The following is a 23772-nucleotide window of genomic DNA, read 5'->3' as shown; positions in this document are numbered from 1 at the left end:
CACCAATAGTACATGTAATTCTACATGTCTGAATAATGTTTTTCTGTGAACATTTAAAAATCCTTTCCGTTTAACCTCTACTTCTTATTTCCTGTCTCTATCATAAATGAATATTGTTAGGTTGCTGCAGCTCTGACGAACACTGGAGGCGACATGGGAAGTGCATCCTATTCTCAGCTTTGCTCACCATGGTAAAGAACAGTGTCAAAAACCTATCAAAATAAATTAAATTCAAAAGAAATTAACTGAAACTACACTATACATTTTAGTGACTGAGTTCTTGAGCTTGTAAAGAACAAAGTGAACCCATGGGTGATTCAAGACACTGAATACTTTCCAAGCCTGAACCTCAACTGTGACCAGCCTTCTCATAAGACCAGAAACACATTATAAAATTAGACAGTTTATTGGTGCACCAGAAATTATGCAATTTCACAGGATTCTCTCTGCAGAAAGAAAAGATACTTCAGTGCTAAGTGATGCAACAAAACAAGAGTAGTCATAGGAACTGTATTGAAGTTAGTGAGGGCAAATAATCAGACATGTCTGCCTTTTTGCCTGTTCAGGAAGTGAATATTTATAACAGCTTTCTAGAGCCTCAAAACAAGTCTTACTGTTTTTTTCAGATTTTGAGAGTTGTGATGATTTCTCGTCAGAATCTCCATAGAGAGAACTCTTTTAAAAAGGAGAAACAGAACTACATCTTTCGTACCTCCGGTGTCCATAGTGTTGTCGTCGTCCACACGGCAGGCTTCGGTGAGCGTGGTGAAGAGACAGCCAATCGGGTCTAAGGGATGACCCACCCAGCCTTCCAGGTTGGTGGTGGAAGTCATGCCCCTCTGGAGAAGCTCTGAAAGAGGAAGAGAGCGGAAAAGTTAAAATGTTAAAATGATCCGTCCAGATATTTGCATTGTGCCTTCCTCTCTCCCACGCTCACTCCCCCAAAACCCTTCTCTCTTTCTCTTATAACCTCTCTCTCTCACTCTCTCTCTCATAAAACCTAACACGGCAGCGGCAGATGGCCGCCCACCATTGCGTCTGGTTCTGTCCAAGGTTTCTGCCTGTTAAAAGGAAGTTTTTTCTTGCCACTGTCGCCAAATGCTTACTCATGGTGGGATTTGTTGAGTCTCTGTAATTAATATTAGAAAGAGTACGGTCTAGACCTGCTCTATAGGAAAAGTGCAATGAGATAATTTCTGTTATGAATTGGCGCTATATAAATAAAACTGAATTGAATTGAATAGATACTACACTCGCTCCAGAAAACAAACAGCACTATACATGTGTGTGTGTTTAACCTTTCTTTTGGTGTTTGTAGATGTCCATCTGTCTCTGCTGTTGGAGGCGGAGCGTATTAATGATGGCGACGGCCAATCGTAGGGCTTCCCTGGAGTAACCGTGGGAACGCAGGGCGTCGACACGAGCGCATGCCGTCGGAACGTGGTCTGCGTGGTCGTCAGAGAGAGAAGGTGGAGTCAGGACAGCTTCACACTCACATGAATTGAACTGAATGAAATGAACACGCACGCACGCACACACACACACACACACACACGCGCATGCCAAGGAAATGCTTTGCTATACACAGTCACAGACTTTTTCACTCACTCTCTTGCAAACAGACTCACAAACACATACACTGTGGGACATATGTAGTCAGTAATGGCACAGACACACACACACACTCGCACATACACACACACAGTGCAGTCTCAGCAGAACGCCAGTGTGCGTCTGATAGCTGGCTTAAGTTGCAGAATCTGACAGATCTTAGCTGGAAGCTGCTTACTGCAGATACTGGCCTCAATATCAGCAGAATTACTGTGTGTGTGTGTGTGTGTGTGTGTGTGTGTTTGTGTGTGTGTATGAGTGTGTGTGTTGGGTCGGCTTTCAGTGGAATTAGAGATTTATATGGAAGTGCCACAGAAACACTGTCGTTCCTCCAGAAAATGTTGAAGTTTTTCATTATGCAGAAAGTAATGCAGAAAGTGTGTGTGTGTGTGTGTGTGTGTTGCTCAGTGCATGCTCGTAGCTTAAATAAATGTATTATTTGATAAAAAAATAAATCATAATAGAAGTGAGCACTTACACATTGCAGAGTGCAAACGATGCAGTAGGTAAATACAATTACTTTTCGTGGAAACGAATAATGAATTACTGTTTCAGTTTCACTGACATTGAGGTGTTCTCACACATAACTAGTCAAAATAGGAGAGTTGACTTTCTGAGGAGTAAAATAATCCCACGATGACTTCACAGAGCTAGTCTGTGTGTGTGTGTGTGTGTGTGTTCACCTAGCCAGAGTGGCAGGCCCTGTGGGTTGAAGAGCAGGCTCTCTCCCTCCCTCTGGTAGGATGGAGACATGTAGTGGTCGCTGCTGATGATCCTCTGGAGGTGGCTGTCCTGCCAGTGGAGGTCGCAGGCCTCGACTGCCCGGCTGAACACCGTCCTCCTCGGCCTGGACAGAGAGTCTGAGAAAACAACACACACACACACACACACAGTCAGTGATAGTATCATGTTGTCCCGTCTTATCTGTCCAGGGGTCACATCATTCAGGTTCAGATTAAATCTGTTGTGTATTCATATTTTGATTACACAGTATGTATATTTGTGTGTGTGTGTGTGTTCGTGCTGACCCTGTGCCAGGTTGCTCTGCGGCAGAGCGTTGGTGATGTTTGGAAGCTCGCTGCCGTAGTTGCCGTCCTCCAGCGGGCAGACATCCATGTCGCCCCATTTCTTCAGCTGCTTCAGCCAGCTGCTCTTCTCCTCGCTCTTACAGTGGGGGTTTAGCACTACGCACACCCACAATGCACCTGGGGAAAGGATGGCCGTCAGAGGTCAGGATACAAAGGAAGCAGAGGTTCTGGTGTGCTGTTTAAGAGTGTGGTTCTAACTGAAAGAATTGACAGTGTCAGCCATGATAAGAGCTCTCTAAATGCTACAAAAAGTCTCTTCAGTGCTTTTTTTCCCTTTCCTCCAGCCTCAGAAACTCAGGACCTTTATCAATCATTCTTTATAAAAGGAAAGCAAGTATTTCCTCTCCACAGTTCCTTGCTCCAACAAGAGAAACCTCACAATGCTGTCATTCCTGACCAACTGATTTTAATCTTAAAATAAAGGAAATAAATGTCTTGGACGAATGAGGGACTACAACGTGCAATAAATGTCTTGGTTAACATCTTTTCATTGCATGCTTTCACAGAAATCTCTAAGAAATGTTTGCAGGGAGAACGGTTTTAGACTGAATCCCTACACGTACAATTATTAACAACTAATAATTAATTCATACATATACAGTTTTGTACATTAAACACTCAAACTTTATATTATACAGTAAATGCGAAGCAAATCCTATGATCCATACAATATATTGTAGCAAAAATGTTGGGAATTGGCAGCATTCTCTTTTTCCTGCTTCTTAAATGTGAGGATTTAGTGCTTTTCTCTGTTATACAGTTACACTGTTGACTGAACAAAACAAGCAAATTGAAGATGCACCTTGGGCTCTCCTGGAACTTTTGATAGGCATTTTCACCATTTTCTGATATTACATAGACTAAAAACAAGAAAATCTATTACTCAAGAAAGTCCACCAAGGCTGAATCTGAAATCGAAAGACCAAATCTGTTAGAGATATGCATTTAGTCATGTTTTTTATGCCTGAAAAGTTGAAGAATGTGCTGCTTTTTGTTTCTAAAACTGCTCTGAAAACAATCACAACTGTGCTATTACATCTAGGTAATACCTCTCAGGGTTTCACAAAATCATACATCCACAGTCATGACTATAAAATACTTTTTAACTGCAACACTGCCTCTTACAAAGACAAAGAAAAAGTCAGCTAACAGCTATTCTGAATTCCATAAATGAAATATTGTGCATCAACTTTCACAAAGTCCCAAAGAGTTTGCCTCAGCCATTCATAAAAGCCAGAGTTGTTCTATTGTATAAATCAAAATAATATTGGTAATAACAACAGGCAGCTTGGTGGCCTTCTCCAAAAACTTTACTACACTAACCTGACCTGTTCTACGTACACAGACCTCGAGCTGGGTCAACTGTTGGATGTCTGCATCTCTGAGAAAAATGATCAGGCAGCAAACACTGATCGTCTGGCTGTTATTTCTGTCTGTGTCATGATCTCCCTTGCTCACCCAGGAAGTGTTCTCATTGACCTCCTAAATGCTGAGATTGATTGCAGAGAAGCTGAGCAGCCGTATTGATCGGCAGCCTTTATCATTCACTCTGTGTAAGGAGTGGAGGAGGGGAGAGGAGGGGCCCGAGCAGGAAGAGAAGCTACTGACTGGTTGACCTAATAGCTTACTGACTGGATGAATGTTTACCCGACAAGGTGACTGCCGATTTGTCTGAGTAACTGTCAGCCTGGCTGTGTCTGATCTATAGTGACTGATGGACTAACTAGCAAACTGATTGGGCAACAGGAAAAATTCCTAAACAAATATGTCATTTTAAAGGTGTGTTTCTGTTTTGGCTGACATTTCTCTGACTGTGCTTACCTAGCTCATCCCAGAGCTGCCGACACTTGTCCGTCATGCCAGTGCCCTGTTGTCTCCATAGCGACAGCCGGGGGTCTGCCATAAACTGTTCTGTTATGAGCGTCAGCATTCGGGCACCGTTGGAGTCTCGCATTCGTAGCATCTCCCTCACCTGGAAAGAGCCAGCGAGTACAGGCTTATTCACTGTATGTAATCCGTAACACTTTGACCTTCTTCCATCTGGTATCGATGTGCATGCTTGCTCATCAGAATGTATTTCAGGAGAGAAAAAAAAAAAAACACTTTACATGGCTGTTAACCTCTAGAGGTTAAACATAAACACTCAGATGCAACCAGGAAGTGGAGGTGAATCAAAAAGAAGGCAGGCAGCTCTGGTTAACATAACTAAGAAATATTTCAATGCATAACCCTCTCAGTAAAGCCACAAAGTGACGTTTTTACATTTTGGTTTTTGTACGGATTAAACACATGGGATATAATGCGTTAACTACTAAGCTTTAGAAGCGTTGGTAGGTGGATTTTTTTTACAGTTGGGCAGAGCCAGGCTAGCTGTTTCCAGTCTTATGCTAAGCTAAGCTGAGGGTTATATCTATCTTCTCAGCTGTTAGCAAAAAAGTGAAGTGAGTGTATTTCCTAAAATGTCAAACTATTCCTTTAATACCAATAGATGCATGTGTCTAAAATCCAGATCTGACATGTGAAAATCTTATTTGAAATTAGAATAAATGGTAAAGATATAACACACATATCATAGTATACTTAAGGTTGAAAAGTTACATTTAAGATGTTATAAAACTTTCTGAATGCCACTTAAAACTACATAAACTACAGTCGGACACTGAAATCAACAGCTCAGACCATATCAGAATATAGTTCTATGTTAGTGGTCTTGTTTCAGACAAAGAGCACTAAGAAAAGTGCATTTATAAATCCTCTACATTGACTTTGAGGATTTGCAACGCTATATGTAACCATATTCAAGACCTGTTAATGCATATGAGTTTGAATAATGCAATTAAAGAACTCTTAAGATGTTCTCAGGACCTGCTGGCGTCCTGTTTCTTTGTGCCATTTTCCCAGTGTGAGACCATACTTTTATATGGAGAAGTTGACAGCAGAATGGATGCAAAGAGCAGAGTGTTTCAATTCCTGTGAATCATCGCATTCGGTGACAGTATGAAACAAGTAGTGGGTCCAATATGAAGCAAGAAAGAAGTAGGAAGAAATTCTGACTAAATTATATATTGGGACAAAATTGTTACAAATGCTTTTTTAGAATTTCAAATCAATGTTTTCGTAATTTAATTTCACTGATTTTAACAATGAAGATCAGTTTCCTAATAGTTTGCTGATCACTTTTTTATTTCTATTTTATTTTTTTGTGTGTTTTTACAAAAAGCCTCTGTTACGAACTGGAGGTGTGGGGTTCTAATATATCAAGCTGGTAAGGGTCTTACGAAAGACACCATTGCGTTATGCATTATGGAAATTAGCGTTTTTGGAGCTTGACCCATACTAAGGATCTGAAGTGAGGATATCTCAGCTTCTGCTGCATGCTTTTTTTGGGGGGGCTTTTTTTGCCTTTATTTGATAACACAGCCGAAGATAGACAGGAAAGGGGGAGAGAGAGATGGGATGACCTGTAGCAAAGGGGGCGGGCTGGATTGTGGTAAGGACTGAGCCTTAGTACATGGGGCGCGGGCTCTACCAGGTGAGCAACCAGGGTATTGAGTGAAAGAATTATTTAACTTTGCATTCTTTGTTTTCACTAGTGGAGTTTCATGCTTATCATAGAAACAAAGCAATATATTTTAGTGCCATTTCCAATTGGTCACTGGTGTGTTTGGATAGGCTGCTGCTGAGCAAAACATTTATCTAGGGATCACAAATAAACACTTACTTTACTTACCGTGTCTTAATGATAATTGCAATGATATTAATCAATAAATAAATCCCAGCCATATAATGGAGCAGAATTCGGAAGTGGTGATGTATACCTTAGCAAACATGGAGTTGAGTTGCTTCCCAGAGCCGTAGTATCCTCCCTGTGACAGAAACTGTTTGACCTGCTCCCTGACTTGATCCTCGTCCAGATGCCAGCAGTTGTCATCGTCAATGCTGGCGCCTGCAGTCGGGTCCGGAGCACCTGTGAATACACGCACGCACACATTAAATGCCACACTGACCAAACTGACCAAAACTGAACCTAGAAGCACAATTTCAGTCCAACATTAACATCCTTCTCTCCACATCAAAGCTGGTGTAAACAGAGTAAAGTCTGTATATTCGTTCAGTCACTCCATTCCTTCCTCTTCTCAATTCACACTCGAACCAAAAAAAACAGTCAGTGACCATGGGAAATGGAGTTTACTTTTCAGTAATTCCGAAATATTCTAAATCTCTGCTGAATTGTTAAATTGATACTACACTTAACTTATAGTGCACCTATGTGACACTTAAAAAAAGCTGTTCGATGTAGGTTAATCGTGCACTGAGGGAATATGAGGCCAACTTTGTTTTTCTTCTGTTCAGCACTGGGTGTGTGTGTCTGAGAAATACTACGGGGAAATGTAGATATGCTCAGAAGGGGGAAGCTGCTTTGATCTAGCAGGAAGCGAGCTGAGGAAAGCCCAGAGATGTGTTTCAAACTGGCTGGGAGAACGCAACAGCAATATTCCTTCATCAAAGAAAGCCTTGCTCCTGGATCGAATGAACTTCAACCCCCATGATCCCCCTTGTCAAACACAGACAGGAAACACAGCTCAGGGCTTCCTGGACAGGAGAGCTGGAAAATGTCAACATTTAGCGAGGAGGATGAAATAGAGAAACAGATAAAGAGTTTTGTTTGGTGAAAGGATGTGTCTAGTTTGGCGTTTCCCTGATGCAGGTCTGTTGTGGTTCTCCTCTTCTTTTTCATCTCAGTACATTCTCCGGTCCTTTCATCTTTCCTCTCCTTTCTGTCTCCTGTCTTCCATTTCCCCGAGTGCCATTTCTACTGTCTCTTCCTCTCACTGTCCCTTTCCTTTCCATACATCTCTCTCTACCTTCTCCTGCATCCATTTCATCATTCAACTCTTTTTTTCTGCTTTCTGCAGAAGGAGTATGCTTCAACATACTCCTGCCACTGGAAGGAGGTAGTCACTGAAGAGTGGGAACTAAGAAATCAAACAAGCCATTTGAAGCCTGCCTTGCTGTTTCGCTGGAGTAATCAGGGCTCTGACGTATGACAGCCTGTAGGCTAGCATGCAGCATGTTTTAAGTCTGGCCTGTTGCTGTGAAGATATCACTGCAGAGTGATGGACAGCACCTTAACAGGGCTGACTTTTCAACAATAGCTTTCCTATTGACTGCCATGCATTTATGACATTAAAAATCAGTTCTAGATGAATTTGGAGAATAAGTGAGACATGAAAGTTGCTCTAAACTTTCACTTGAAATCAATCACACATGGACTAAACGCCACAAAGGTTCTCACCATGGACCTGGTTGATCTCAGAGTTGGAAGAGAGGATCTCGTCGGCCAGTTTCTGAGCAGTGGGCAGCACCTCAGTGTGGTGGGCTGTGATCAGATACTGGACAAGCTTCTGCAGCTGATCTCTGTTCATCTGGAACAATGTCTCTGAGATGGGCAACCGCAGCTTCACCTGCATCAGACACACACACGTAGAAATGCAATTGCAAAAATGCAATGCAATTGTAAGTTGGTCTATGACTTTTTCGGTGCCTGGAGGCAGCTTCCTCAGGTCAGGTCTCAAGTGCGACAGTGTTTTGGCTATGCATGTTCTTGAAATACACACAAATGCAAATAATTGGATTTTTTGCTGGGATTTCATTCCCTTTACAGGCTTTACATTTACAGACTTATGGCAGTCACTACATGTCTAAGCTAATTATCGTTATTTTCAGGACTCAGAAATGCCATCATTTGATATGTGAGTAATACTACATATATTCCACAACACTTTTTATGAAAGAAAAAGAAAGAAAAATTAATTATACACAATTTAAAATTATTTAGTTATTTTGCCTGTATGTCCAAATGTTTTCAACAAACCACAAATATCTGTAATTGAATGAATAGAGGAGAATGTTAGGGTTCCAGTACTATAACAACCATGCTGATTCTGAGCCTTAGTAATGTCAAGAAAATGTACTGGTAGTAGAATTTATTACTCCCATTTTTCCTTTTCTTGATTACATTTGTGATGTATATGTTTTGCTGTTTAGCACTATAGTTCCCATCATGCTTTGATAATATAAAAAGAACATGTTGCCATGGAGATGTGGGCTGCACCTGTGTCTTTTCTTAAATGTAACAATGTTTTTATCCTACTTTGGTTTTATCTTTTTATGCTCCTCATTGTTTCACTGTTTTATTCTGTGAGATTCTTCTTTTAATCTAATCATTTTAGCATTTTTGCTGTCTGTTTGAGTGTGAAGCCCTTTGGAACATTAAAAAAGTTATTATTTAGGTGAATCTCCACCATGAAATGTCATAATGCATTGTCTGACACCAATAAACTGGATTACTTTTGTTACTTTAGAAATATTCTACATGTAATTATTAAGAGGCAAGATCTGAAGTGATAAAGAATGGCTTTTTCATATGAAGATTTATGGATGTTTATCCTCAACAGACATCAGAGACACCGATAACCCCTTAAAAGTCGCTGATTCCAGCAGAACGTGTAAGACATCTGTGAGACTTTTCATAGACATAGATATATTTTGTATGTTGTGGTTATTACCTGTTCAGGCTTGCGAATCCGGTAAAGAGAGAGCGCCACCACGTGGGCGCAATAGAAAATGTCTCTGTTCCCGCAACCACAGGTCACAGAGGTGATCTTGCATCGGTCGAAGCTGATGGCCACCTTGTGGGTGACCTCTGGCTCTGATGATGTGGCGGGTTCAGTTACTGTGCCACTGAGGTGAAACCCTGCAAAGACACAAGGAAGAAGGGAAGAGGAGTGAGCTTCATCATTCACTGTGATGAAAAAACCCCCACATAAAAACATTTACAAAGTGTTAAATGCACATTTAACTATCCTGAATGACATTTTTATGCCTGCCTGTTGATAACTGCGAAAGGTAACTGCCAAATTAATGGAAACATCAGAGTCTATTTATATAGCACATTTCATATGACAGGCGTAGACTCAAAATACTTCAAAATAAAACACAAGCAAGCGAGAAAAAATAGGAAAAGATCATACATGACAAAAACATGTAAGATACAAACATAGATAAAAAAGTATTACATTTATTATCAAGAGTACGGTCTAGACCTGCTCTATAGGAAAAGTGCAATGAGATAACTTCTGTTATGAATTGGCATTTTATAAATAAATTGAATTGAATTAATGGAAACACATAAGATAAGATAAAAAGGTAGTGCAATAAAAAACGAATAAGATAAGGTCTTAATTATAAGGTCATTAATATATTCTATATTCTTTGTTTTACTGGGAGCCAGTGTAGAGAAGTTAAAATAGGAGTGATGTTTCGAACCTTTTGGTTTTAGTTATAACTCCGACTGTAGCATTCCGAATAAGCTGGAGTTTATTTAACACCTGCTTTGTCAGTCCGGCAAAAAGTGCATTACAGTAATCTAGTCTACTGGAAATAAAAGCATGAACCAGCTTTTCAGAGGTTTCCATTGTTTTTAAAACTACATTAGCAAAAGCTAACATGGTAAATGGACTGTACGTGTGTAGTGCCTTTCTAGTCTTCCGACCACTCAAAGCACTTTACATTACATGTTATTCACCTCATTCACACACATTCATACACTGACTAATCATTCACACATCGAGCAATTTGGGGTTCAGTATCTTGCCCAAGGACACTCCGACACGTGGGCTGGGGGAAGCTGGGATCTGAATATGTATTTTAACTGCCAAAAAAAGTTTGACCTAAAAAAAAAATAATATCTAATATATAAAAAACCAATATCTGTCTAAATGTACACTATAAATGCGAGCAACGTAATACAGTGCACTGCAAAGCAGCATGTATGCGTAGGAATACGGAAGTCCCGCGGTTGAAAAAATGTAGTACCAAAGGAAAGGGCTGTCTGACAGCACGGTAAAGCTGTGAGAATTTTACTTTTATAGCATACACACACTGATACTGATTTTTTTAGGTTTAACTTTTTTTTGGCAGTTATAATATGTATTACTGTTGATCTCCATTCACAACAATATAGAGCTGAGCGTCTGTGGTGGAGCAGCTGTCTGCTTCTCCAAACTGGCTGCACGCTGACCCCCATCTACTATAGGGAATACACGGACTATTGATAAGTACCTCATACAACCCCACTTCAAAAAACCCGAACTATCCCTTTAATCTTTAGGGCCTTTAAGATAACCATTGGCCTAACACTTTAGAAAGACAGTTATAGGCAAACTCTTAGAGAACTGATACTCTTGTGGCATAGATGTGCAACGATCAATGTTACGTGAAAACATATTGTTCTAATACATATCCCCAGAAAAGGTAGAACTACTTAAAAAGACATTGTGGCCTTTTTAAAGAGTGTCAAAAAATTATGTCTAACACTAGGCGACATCTTGGGGTCTAGATACAAATTTGATGAATGGGGGAAAGAAAATACTCAACTGTGGAGCACCTCAAGGCTCTATCCCAGGGCCCCACTGCGATGCTGATGACACACAACTTTATGTATCCGTAAAGTCAGGAACCAGCAACAGTCTGATGTGCTTAAAGAACTGTCCGACTGACATCAAATGTTGGATGTGTAAATTTTAATAATCCTGTTTGTATTAAAATCATAAATCTGACAAATTTGATAACCTGACAACCTCAATCATTATCTTTGATTCTAATCTTACTTTTGATTATGATGTGAATTAGGTAGTACAGTCCTGTTATTATAATTTCGATTAGTAGGAATAATAATTTTTGCATCATAGTTTTCATTTTCACTGAAAAATATTAAAATCATGATTATTTGTTTGGGTCTGTACCAAACAAACATGTTTTCTTACACTTGGAAAACAGGATTTGTAGGCCAGGGCATCTCAGCAGCACTACAGTACTTCATTATAATGCTGTTTTTTCACACATTTTACCTTTATTAAAGAAGTGCAGCTTCTGCGATTTGGATAATGCAATTGGCCATATTGCGATTTCGATAACATTTCGATTAATTATGCAGCCCTGGCTATTATTATGCTTTCATTTTTTCCAGAATTGATTATTATTATCAACATCTACTGTAATTTACTTAAAAAAGGTAAATAAATATACCTCTAAAAAACACACAGAGTCGATTTTGAATACAGGGCTACTGGTCTGTTGGACCCTTAATTTAACTGACTTAAACTTTTATTGAATTAATTAAAACAAAGAACAAATAAAGCCCTTTCATTCCAATGCCATCAACTGCAGGGATCCTATATAGCCCAGGTACTAAAAGAAATAATGTGACGAGAAAAGAAGAACTGAAAAGACGGAAGGGTAGCAGTGAAACAAAAAATAGGCTGCATAAAAGAATGGCAAGTGAGGAAACAGAGGATAAAGGGGATGAGATAGAAGGAGAAATGTGAGAGGAGAACAGAGAATAGGGGAGGGGAGAGTGTATCTGGTCTGTCCTGTCGTCTCACTGTGACAGGTCAATTATTTATGAAGTGAGGTGTGTGTGTGTGTACACATTGGATTACTGTATCTCACCAAACCATAGCAACCCCATTGAAGGAGAGAGAGATATAAAGGGAGGACGAGCAAGCTAACTGGAAAGCAATGATATGGCTATTTTGGGCATGGGCTGAAAAACAGTCAAAATGTCTAAAGTTCTGACAAGCTAACAAACACCAGTGCAAACACAAACACACACAGACAAGAACACTAAAAATCTATGGTAGAGTGGCCTAATAAGTGAGTGGTAAGTCATCTCCCTGGCAAAATCCCACAACAGGCTTTTCCAAACCAAATGTTGTGAGCAAGGAAGGACGCAGACACACACACACGCTGAGGCCCAATCAACTGCAAACTGCTTTCACTATGACAAAGAAAGATGAAGAGCTACAGGAGAATAAGGGAGGAAACTGATGACCACATGACGGGTTAAAAAGGACTGATGCACGCCATTGTCGCACGAATTGATTCCTGCCTCCTTAAGTACTTTCTGAACCAAGACTAAGCTCACCACTTCCAGCATAATAGCCACCTGCTGTTCAGATTGGCATCTCAACCTACCTCCCAGACTGCCATCATACAACTACCAAAACACCGACCTACAGACACAACAACTAAGACTGAGTTTGGACCAAAAATAGCAGTGCCTCAAAAAATGCAAAGGCCTATTGTTTGATGTGGGTGTGCTGCTACAATTAGAGTTAAGAGAAGAGACAAATATGATATAGGAATTCCAGTTTGGGATTTTTCTTTCCGGATAGTGATTCAACTCTGCTGATAACTATCTGCCGATACCATGTACCGATTTAATACCAGTGCTCAGTTGATACAGTTGGAGTGAAGTGAACTTTTGTCACAACACAATGCAACGTCATCAAATACGTACAAACACACATTCCAAGTTGAATACCTTGTAGTATGAACAGTGTACCATTATGCTAATTCTACTGCATACCTTGAAATTGTCAAGACAGATAGAAAATAATTGCTTCTGTAATAAAATTACACACTGTTCTGGTAGATGTTTTTGTCCAAACTGACTTGTGTTAAGTACATTCAACCTCTGATAACTTTCCTGGAATGTACAATCTTGCAAGTACAAACTGCGGTGCAATGTGTTGGTGTCATGGACTTACTGGATCGTATTTCATTTTCTTACTGGTACCGGTTGTAGCACATCCATGCCAAAGCAACCACTGCAGTTTTTGTAATTCAGTGCTATTTTCGGTCAGCATGTGGCCAAAGCATCTGAACTACCCACCAACAGACTAACATACCCACATATCAACTGACCGAGCAACCATCAAAGCCACATCTATACCACCAAGTGATCTACTGACCGACATAATTACGTGACCTAGCTGGCTCCATGCCAACCAACACATCAACTCCCTAACATCCTGAACAACCTAAAGACGAGCTGACATACACCCCACATACAATGCTGACAACTAACCGACCAATCCTTTTCCAAAAAGGACATGACTGACTAACACAAACTGTCCACTGAGCCAACCAGGCCATCTGACTATGACAGGAAGGATGAAAGAGACACTGAGAGAGAACAGACTGCAGAGGGAGAGAGAGAGGCTGATGCATCTGCCAATGATAGATAGAAAGAGTACTCCGAATTGTTGAAATCTCTCCCTCCCACTGAGTCCGCCTGTCAAACCAATCTTTGTGTCTCGCAGCTCATGGTAATATCATAAATGTCAGACAAATGGCTTTCCATTCCTTCCTTCCGTCTCTATAATGGTATACCTGTAGAGCCAATTTGCACTAACCGCAGCTTAGTGTAAGGGAGTCCAAATTTGATCTTCCAGTGCTGAAATCATCACAGTGGAGAGCAAAAGATCAGGCAAAAATCGGGGAGTGCATTTCTTAAAAGCATAAGGGGAACATTTGAGAGCCATCTTCCCTCCAAGCTGTCTAAATAATGTCTTGCCAGTCATCAGTCATCTTTACACTTGTCTCCAGGAATCCAGTTTAGCATTTTAGATGAGCGTAGCAGTTTTGATGGCAAATGATATTAGGTATAAAGACTTTCACACAGCTGGGAGTGCTGCTCTCTCTTTCCATCTTGGCTTCGGACTTAGCCCCCCTTCTCTCTCCGTCTGTGTCTGTTAGTTTAAAGCCTATTGTTGCTCAGGCCACAGGGATGAATGTGATGGTGACACCACTGCTCTTTTCACTTTCAATCAAGTCTAAAATGTCTCAGACACAGTGCACAGTCCGTCCGTCTGTCTGGCACCCCCCCCCCCATCTCTTTCCAATTTCCCACATAAAACCCGCAACATAGCTGGGTTTAATTATCTGGAAGTTAGCCGTTTTTGGCATTTATACCTCGGTCAGGCCTTTTCCCACACAATATGGCCATTCCTAACATATTAGGCAACATGTGAGACTTGATGTCTAGCTCATGAGACTAGGCATTGCACTCAACACCAATTGAGTCTCTTGTGATTGGCTCATTTGATCAACATTAAAGGAATATTTTGACATTTTGGGAAATACACTTTTTTTTGCTTTCTGGCTGAGAAGATGGATACTACTCTTATGACTGGTAAATATAAGGCTACAGCAAGCTGCTGATTATCTTAGCTTATCTTATCTTCTTATATCCAATAAATAGTGCGGCACATAACATCCCATAAAAGTACAACGCATTGTTTTGTTTTTGTATGGATTTAACAAACAGCAACAAACATGTTAATTATTGAGTTTTAGAGGTGCTGGTAAGTGGGTTTTGTTACCTTTGGACAGAGCCAGGATAGCTATTTTCCCCTCTTTCCAGTCTTTCTGCTATGCTAAACTAGCTGGCTGCTGACTGAAGTCTCACCGTACAGTATTGGAATGGCATCAATCTACTCGTCTAACTCTCAGCAAGAAAGTGAATACGTGTATTTCCGAAAATGACAAACTAATTCTTTAAATAAACATCCGTAAGAATGTAGTGACTATTTTGCATGCGTTATCCATGAATGATGCTTTTGAAAACCGATTTCCCAAACATTGCCGGTGTGTGTGTTACACAAGAACAGATGCCATAACAACATTCAATACCAATAGAAGGGGACCGAGCACAGAACCTTGAGGTACTCCACGGTTGAGTATATTTCTTTCTCCCTTTCATCAAACTTGTCTCTAGTCCCAAAGCTCGGTGATTCAATACTCAAAGGCTCTGCGTAAAACTGTACCCCTTTTTTTCCCCTGCCGCACTCACATACAGAGTGCTTCTGTGAGTGTGTGTGTGTAAAAGCTGAGGGAGACAGTGTGTCTTCAGCAGATGGGGATCAATGACACTTGATAATAAAACGTTGCATCAGACAGTCTGCAAGCACACATACACATAAACGCAGTGAACAAAACGACCTTTTCAGAGCCTGTCTGCTTTTGTTCTTAATGCCACAGCAATGAAGCGACAAACTAGTCAGTGATATTCACAGTAGATATCACTAATCTCTCTCTTTTTTCCCCACACACACCCTCACACACAAACACACACTCTCTTCGCACTGTTCTCTACCAGGCAATTGGACTGGTTCGGCAAAACCAATGAATTTCTAACAAAGGTGAATTAGGAGTGTGATGTGTGTAAACTGGAGTGATGCCAAGTACAATGATCTGGCCTAATCCTTGGGGGAAAAAAATCACACGGCTCTGTGTGTGTATGTGTGTGTCATATGTATTTTTGTCTGTTCTGATGCAGGTATGCATGCTTGCCCTGAAAACCTACACACACACACTGTGTTCCACTGACATCTTTTGTGTGTGAATGTGTGTGTCATTTGTGGTTATTAACAACAACAATTTCATTGTGTGGGCTACACAAAATTAAGATCTACACACAGAGCTGTGGGCATTCAGCCCAGCTATAATCCTCATTCTGATTCTGTTTAGTTAAAGTGGGAACAATATGAACTACAGCTGGTTCCCCACCTTTCTTGTCAAGTAAGAGAATATAGATTTTGCATGTGGATTTGTTTTTAATCTGGATTATTTTCATTTCAATCAAAATATATAATAAAACATGTGGGTAGGACTTGACAATGTATAATTTTTTTTATGGATACACATGTAAGCCGGTGAAATATAAATGTAAAAAGAGGAGAAAAGACAACTGGAGAGACAACCATTGTACATTTTGTACATTCTGACATCCCCCCTCCCGCTCTGATGTATATATACACACACACACATACACACTTCACCCTGCCTCCCTCCCTGTTGTACACCATCTGTCACTCGATAGCAACCCCGCCCACACAAGCCAGTTAGCTAATCAGGAGGCAGAGAGCTCCCCACGCTCATAGGCCATTAACCCCTAATCAGCTGGGGAGATGGAGCCAGGCAGTGAGCCAAAGTGTGCATGTACACACATACACACACACCCGTAACCATAGTCTGTCTGATTCAACCAAAGCCTCACCACAGGCCTCGCAGACAGACAGACAAACCCAGCTGCTTAGAGTGGATTTTGAAGTTGAGGAAGAGACAATCTTTGATTCCATGCATCTACTTGTTCCACAGAGCTGAACCTACACTACAAACACTTTTCCAAAAGCCACTCCTTCATTTTGCCGCCAACACAGGATCACCGCATCCCCTGTTTGGTAAAGCAATAAAGATGGGTGGCAAATTAAAGAAAAAACTAAATATAGCGTCTAGGTAAGGTGTTGGTCCACCACAAGCCTCTAGAACATTTTTTCCCCCCCAAAAGATGTACCCTCATTTAGTGTTTTGATGATGATGGTAAAGAACAGGTTGCTCCAAAATCTCCCATAGGTGTTGAATGATCTGGTAACTGAAGGCCATAGCATAGGATTTACATCATTTTTATACTCATCCCATTCATTAAGTTTCTCCAAGTTTCTCATTTATTCAAGTTCTTAATTTAATTTGTCTCTGTCTCCATACAGGTTAACAAGTGACTACAGTCACCTCCTTGACCTGTACAACACAAACACTACATTGGGGGTGTGCTGACACAACCTTGAACCTACAATGGAAGGCTGACTTCATGTAATATTGTAAGTCGAAACTGTGAAGTGGGGCTGCAACAGAGAAAAGAGGTGCATTTTTTAAAAGTGAAATCTCAAAAATTAAGCCTATTAACCAAGACAGGCAGTGATGTCAGATACAGTCAGTGGCGGTTAGGGCTGTCACCTGGTTTGTCACCTGAACAGTAGTGAGTAAGAGTGATTGTTTATTTGTAGATTTTTATCATTGTTGCTAAGTATAACGCAATGATATATTGACTTGGGGGATATTATTGGACAATTTTTGATTTTCACAGCTATATCGGTGCCTATGTCGGCCAATAAGTAACAAGAAATTGCACTGCAGAAATGCCAAAGATATGTTTTTAAGTAAGTAAGTAATTTATGTTTGACTTAGCTTAAGTTTTAAGCAAGCGGCAACCTCCGGGTCTAAAAAGTGAAGCCAATACGAAAGTGCTTTAAACCTGCATTCTTTCTAGTGGCCAGCAGGGGGCTGGTTGTAAAAAGAAGTCCAACTATATAGAAGTCTAAGAGAAAATGACCCTACTTCTCACTTGTTCATTTTGTAAATGATGGTCCCATTTAGAGTAAAATAGACAATAAAGCAGGTTATGTTTTAGGGCGTGGCTACCTTGTGATTACAAGTTGCTACCGCGGCAACATGTCAATCAGGATAGAGGTGATGAGTATCCACTGCACTGTGCAGCCTACATTTAACTAGCCGTGAACTTGTTTTTGGGTGCTGTAGGTGTTTTCGTCTAAGAACTTTGACCCTTTCACAGTGTGTTTTCAGTTCATGAAAGTTAATTGTAACATTTCGGTCACTTAAAAATGTCTTGTTCGGCATTCAGTTGTCCTAAAAAAGACACTCTAAGGAGTTGGCTGTTCATCTTTACCGGTAAGTAATTTTGTTTTAAGCTTGTTTTCACTAGCCAAAATTAGCATCCCAAACAATATCACAGTTAACATGAACTACGGATGCACCTTGCAAACCAAGCTAGGTAGCTCCACCCTCTCGTCAAAATATGGTCACTTCTGTTTCCAAAAAACCAAGATGGCGACGGCCAAAATGACAAACTCAAGGCTTCAAAACGGTAGTCCACAAACTAATGGGTGGCGTCACGGTGGCTACATCCACTTCTTTTTTTTACAGTCTATGGTTTTAAGTCACCATTATGTAGGCTAGTTAACAAAGTTTATATTGCTCCTGTAAAATGTCACATTCAGTACATATCTTGATCACAATTCCTTAATTTAACTCAATTTTAAGCAGGATTTCCTGCAGATTTCTATATCAGGGGTTGGCCACCTCGCCTGAAACAAAAAAACACCCTTCATTAACATCATGGAAAATTAACACTTTTATTTAATAAAACATTTATCTTCAGGGAAAAAGAGTCCAGATGCTTTTGACACACAGCAAAATGCATATATGCAATGACTGTGGCTATTATTTAGGTCGTCATCTACTAACTCAATTGATCAAAAGATATAAGGATCTGTGAGGCTTACAACCTCGGCAAAGAAAATCATGTTTAGGGATACTTATCAAAAATGTCTGTTTATGTTATGCATCTGTTAAAAAATGAATATCAGCCTCCTCAGCCACCCACAAACTGTCTCTGAGCGCTTCTCTCACTCTGTATGCTCACTCTGTTTATGTTGATGACACATTACTATTTACTTTGACCAAGAAACCACATCTTCAGCAGAAATTCATCCAGCAGAAAAAAAATTCCACTACCACCTTTTTTCCTGCTCTAATCTCACTGACCCTTTCCAAAAGTAGCCTATTGCAGCATTCATCGTCCTCCAGCAGCCAACACATCCCTCGCAGCCTGCGGCCCTTCCCATCTCCCATCTGTTCTGACAGCTCCAAGGTTTACACAGCACCCCCCCCGTTCGCTCTCATTCACACACACACAGGCACTCACATGGCCCTGTATTCAATCAGCCATCTCTACACAACAGACGTGCATATGCGCACACACACACACACACACACATTGAGTACACTGAATCCATCCATCCATCATTCATTCATCCATCCTTCCATCCCTCCCTCCTTCCTGCAGTGTTTGCTGATGCGATAACAGCTGATTGATTCATTTCTGATTTCCCAGCAGCCCTGTTCCAAACACACAAACGCACAAAAAATACTTGCTAACCGCCGGGACTCATTTGTCATGATTACATTGAATTGATTCCCTGATTTGCTCCATTCTGTTGCGACGGGGGAGGAGAGAACAGGGAAGAGGGATGAGAAAGGGGAAGAAAGAGAAAAAGATGGGGGAGAAAGGTTTAATCAAGTCCCTTTCAGGTGATGTGTCACTGTAAAAACAACGAGATAGGGAAAAACTGCAGCTCTGACAGAGCTGACACGGGTGGAAATCAGCGGCTGATGTGTTGCCCCCAAGTGTACAGAAGAAATTCAGAGGGAGGGAAGGGGGCATTTGACATAAACCAGATTACTCTGAAAGGCAGAGTGTGTTCAGCAAAATGCTTGTCAAAGAGAGAAAGAGATGGACAAAGACCGATCAAAATCATCAGAATGAGGAAGAACATATAATGGCTAGTAAGTACTGTTTTTGACGGACACACATTCACACAGGTATCTTGCTTGAGATAAAAGCGGTAGCCTCTGAACAGTAGCGAGGGATGGATGGAGGGATGGCATCCTTTGCTTGGTGGTATCTGAAATTCGATCAAGAACTTCATCCGTCTAATCTGAAAGCAAGCTATACAACTTGAAAGCCAAAGTGGTCCAATTCAAGACATGAATACATTCCACTGTTAATGGAGGGTCACTTCATGCCATTGTGAGCATGTGTGACATTAGAATGAAGGTTATTTAGTGAGGAGAAAAGCCATAAATGCTGCTTTTCAGCGCCAAGAGCAGAAATTCTCACACACAAACACGAGAAATACATTGTATGGAATACAAAGCTGAAGCTGGGCTGAGGTGAAGCAGAGTTAAAGGGCCTTTGCATGTGTGTGTCATACACAGAAGCTGTCCTTTCTCCACTGTGTGTAAACCCTGTTCACCCAAGGCTAAATTAGAGATAAGAAGGCTGTGCGTTTTTTTTTTTCGGGCCCGTTGTTTGCAGTGCAGAGACATTATTGTGCTGCGGCCTTCTCTGGCCACACTTACAAAGAGATGAGGAGAAGCAATTTATCAAGCTGGAAACACTCTGAGAGAAAGTCATGTCAATCCCCTGCAGGTGATAAAGCCTACATTCATTGTCTGCTAGAGAACTTGGACTTCCAGTTTTTACTTTACTAGGCACTTGCGTCAGGTGCAAAGATGCAAAGCAGCAACAAGCGACAAGACAATGGTGAGATGAGAGAGGTTTACATTTATGCAAATGTCCGATGGTACGCTGGGTGACACCTCATATGAAACAATAGCACTTGTGTTAATTCCCACAGAAAACAAATGCACAGAGGAGTCTTGTCGCCCAATCAAAGCTGAATATGTAAATAAGATACTCAGTGCAAACCAGAGTGCAAATATGTCTGAAGGCTACAAAATCAGCGAGAAGCAAGAAATAGCCTGCATCTTTGCATTTGTACGTGTGAACGCTCTGACAAGTGATGAACCAGTGTGTGAAATATATGCTCACATCATCGCACAGAACTAGCTTTCATTAGCAGGAGACAACCAGTTACCTTTTGTCTTTTTAACAATGTACATGTTGTCCTACCTGTTAATTTGTCAGATGACTGCACAAATTAGTGACTTCAAAACAATGACTTTGATTCAGGTCACAGTGTTCTCAATCTTACTGGGCAGCTAATTAGCAAACAACAACAGTTATGTCACAGGGTTGTGAATAGACAAAATTTAGCCATCAAGCTAGCCAATGGGGATGTCTCAATTTGGGATGTGTCTTTTCTTTATCTTTGGTTGCATTCGTCTCTGTCTCTTCTCAGTGGCTGACAGGAACACACCATGGGAATTGGTTGCCATAGCAGTTAGCATAAGTTTGACGTTACTATATCAAAGGCATACATATATATATATATATATATATATATATATATATATATATTTTATAAAACTTTAATGGAGATTAATTTCACTGCATAACTGGGACTAAAAGTGGGACAAGTGCAGAAGAGAAACTGAAAATGACCGCCAAATCTCGGTGTATCACTACCTTTCCTACATCCTAGCTAGGCACACACCAACATGTAAGCATATGAAAGGAGTCGATAGCTGTAAAAGGTCATCACACTGGATTTACCCTACAATTACCAATACATCAGTGTACCAAAGACATGCACACACGTGACAGCATTTTTTTTTCAGTTAGTTTAGCCACCCATACACATAAAAACACACACACACACACACACACACACACACACACACACACACACACACACACACTATCTGCAACATGTACAGATCCTTCCCTGCAGCAAACCATTCAACTGGAATGTATGTGTGCATTCTGGTTATCTTTGTGTGTTAATTTTGGAAAATGTGTGTGTGTGTGTTTGTGTCATCTGTATAAGCAATGCATGCGATGTTAATGTGGTTATGCATACTTATATGCACATTTACACACATGGATTTCCTGCTTGTGTTTACGTATGCCAAGCCTGTTGTCTCTGTCTCTCCCTCTGCTGCTCTTTTGTCTTTTCTTTCTCTGTCTCTCTCACACTTTGCCCTTTTCCTAAACCAGCCGTGGCCTTAGCCATGGTTTTTGTTTAATACGGCGGCATGCAAAGCAAAGGCACAACCATCTGCCACATGCATTCAGCCACCGTCTTAAGAACAACAAGGGCTGGCATCACAATGCCTCTTTAGTTAGCGTGTGTGTGTGTGTGTGTGCATGCAGGCATGTGTTTGTTCTTGAAGCGCAGTCTGCAGGGCAAGATAAGTATGCATTTAAGAGGCTTATATTTCATTTCAGGAACTGAAGTAGAGAAAATGGCTCCATTCTGAGTTGGCGGACACAACACAAGGAATGGCGTGGTAGCAACAAAAACATAAAGGAAAGAAAAATCTCGCTCTGATGCCGTTTGTGTACACACACAGAGGAAGGAGGCACAAAGCTGAGCATTTGTAGTTTGTGCACAAACACAATTGAGCACAAAGCTGAACATTTGAAATACAAATCCAGCTTTATTAATCAGTGTTTTAGTTTACTGTACAGCTCAAAGCCAATATCTGATGAAAGCAGCCAAATCAATGTCTGAAGACTGAACAAAAGTAACTTCAGGGATATTTTAGAATAAGTGAATATTGACCTGGGCTTGTCAAGAAGACGACACACTCTCATAGAGCCTCTGAAGGCAGACATGCTGCACAAACACACAAAATTAGCAAAAATGTATGAATAATTAAGCAACTTTTGGATGTTTTGCAGTGACTGAAAGTGGCCTAAGTACAGTGTGTCAACAATATTTCATGGCGTAAGCTGTTGTGCTTCAGCTTTAATTCTGCAAAAATACTTTCTGACTTGCAACACATTTACAGTTGTTGACCTCAGTTAATTTTAGATGAAGACAAAGAAGATTTGTTGAAGGTGAATCACTGTTTGGATTTCCAGCATACCCAGGGAAATTAAAATAAATGCTGTTGTTTTACTGGTTAATCTGGTTGCCCCTTTACCATAGTAACAGCTAATTGCGCTGGGGTTCATATCAAACAAAAGAAGCAGAAATTTCAGAAATAGACTCAGTACAATCCCTGCTGGTGGTGGAGTTCTCGGCAAATCTGAAAATAATCTGACTATAGGTTTGATGTGTTGTTTTGGTTCCGCTTCCACAAGATATTTTCTGGAAGTCTTTCTGGTAAATATTTCGCCGACTGCAAAGGTCGTGACATTTGTTTTGTTGGACCGTCTGCATGTCTGAGTTTAGAAACCTTTCCACACCCTGATTAGCTTCCACCCCTACAGAGCTGATCACTGCTCGCCTTGCACAATCATGCATGAAACATGAATAATGAAATATAATGAAAACAGCTTGCAAGCCAATATACAAGCTGACGATCCACACATGCCCCTTCTCTCTCACACACACATACGCACAATAGCTCTGCAAGGGTGAAACTCTCATTTATCCATTAGCTGAAAAGCAATCACAGATTTGCACAGAAACACACACACACACACACACACAGGGGTGGGGGACTTCTGGTTGACTTCATCAAGCTCTCATCAAGCCAAGCCACCATATGGGGATGGGGCCCAAAACAGAGGGGGATTGGATTGTGTGTGTGCATGTGTGTGTTGTACAAACCACCCCCCCAAATGCAACACCAACACAAAGGAAGCATGCATTACCAAATCAGCTTTGTCTTGCATGCATTATGACGCTTACTGCAGTCCCATTAAGAAGAGCCCCTCTCCCAACACACAAACACCCTGAAGGTGTGTTGAGCTCAAAACAGCTGAAGCAAAGCAATGAAGAGGGCCAGACACTCTGATTACTACCTCCTCCTTTTTCCTATCCACCCATTGTGTCTTTATTCCTGTCTCTCTAATTTCTAGCTTTGTATACCCCCCCTTCACCTCTCTCACCATGTTAACAGGCGAGCCAGCAAGGCACCCTGAAAATCCTAACAATCCCCACTCCTAGCA

At 40.8% G+C, this 23772-nt stretch overlaps 1 protein-coding gene across 1 annotated transcript in view; it reads right to left on the bottom strand.

The window, feature by feature from the left end:
- Positions 1-23772, bottom strand: part of zswim5 (zinc finger, SWIM-type containing 5) — a 71349-nt gene that overhangs the window by 12372 nt on the left and 35205 nt on the right. Inside the window, exons 2-9 of the mRNA XM_044218778.1 lie at positions 9269-9456; positions 7996-8164; positions 6518-6666; positions 4521-4671; positions 2640-2816; positions 2295-2471; positions 1299-1445; positions 713-850 (exon numbers count right to left, since the gene is read on the bottom strand). Of these exons, the coding sequence (XP_044074713.1) occupies positions 713-850; positions 1299-1445; positions 2295-2471; positions 2640-2816; positions 4521-4671; positions 6518-6666; positions 7996-8164; positions 9269-9456 (1296 nt within the window). The remainder of the gene's footprint in view (positions 1-712; positions 851-1298; positions 1446-2294; positions 2472-2639; positions 2817-4520; positions 4672-6517; positions 6667-7995; positions 8165-9268; positions 9457-23772) is intronic.

The sequence above is a fragment of the Siniperca chuatsi genome, linkage group LG13, assembly GCF_020085105.1.
Source record: "Siniperca chuatsi isolate FFG_IHB_CAS linkage group LG13, ASM2008510v1, whole genome shotgun sequence".
NCBI classification, from domain to species: domain Eukaryota; kingdom Metazoa; phylum Chordata; class Actinopteri; order Centrarchiformes; family Sinipercidae; genus Siniperca; species Siniperca chuatsi.
The sequence above is the reverse complement of the archived record's forward strand: the minus strand, read 5'-3'. Positions and strand labels throughout refer to the sequence as shown.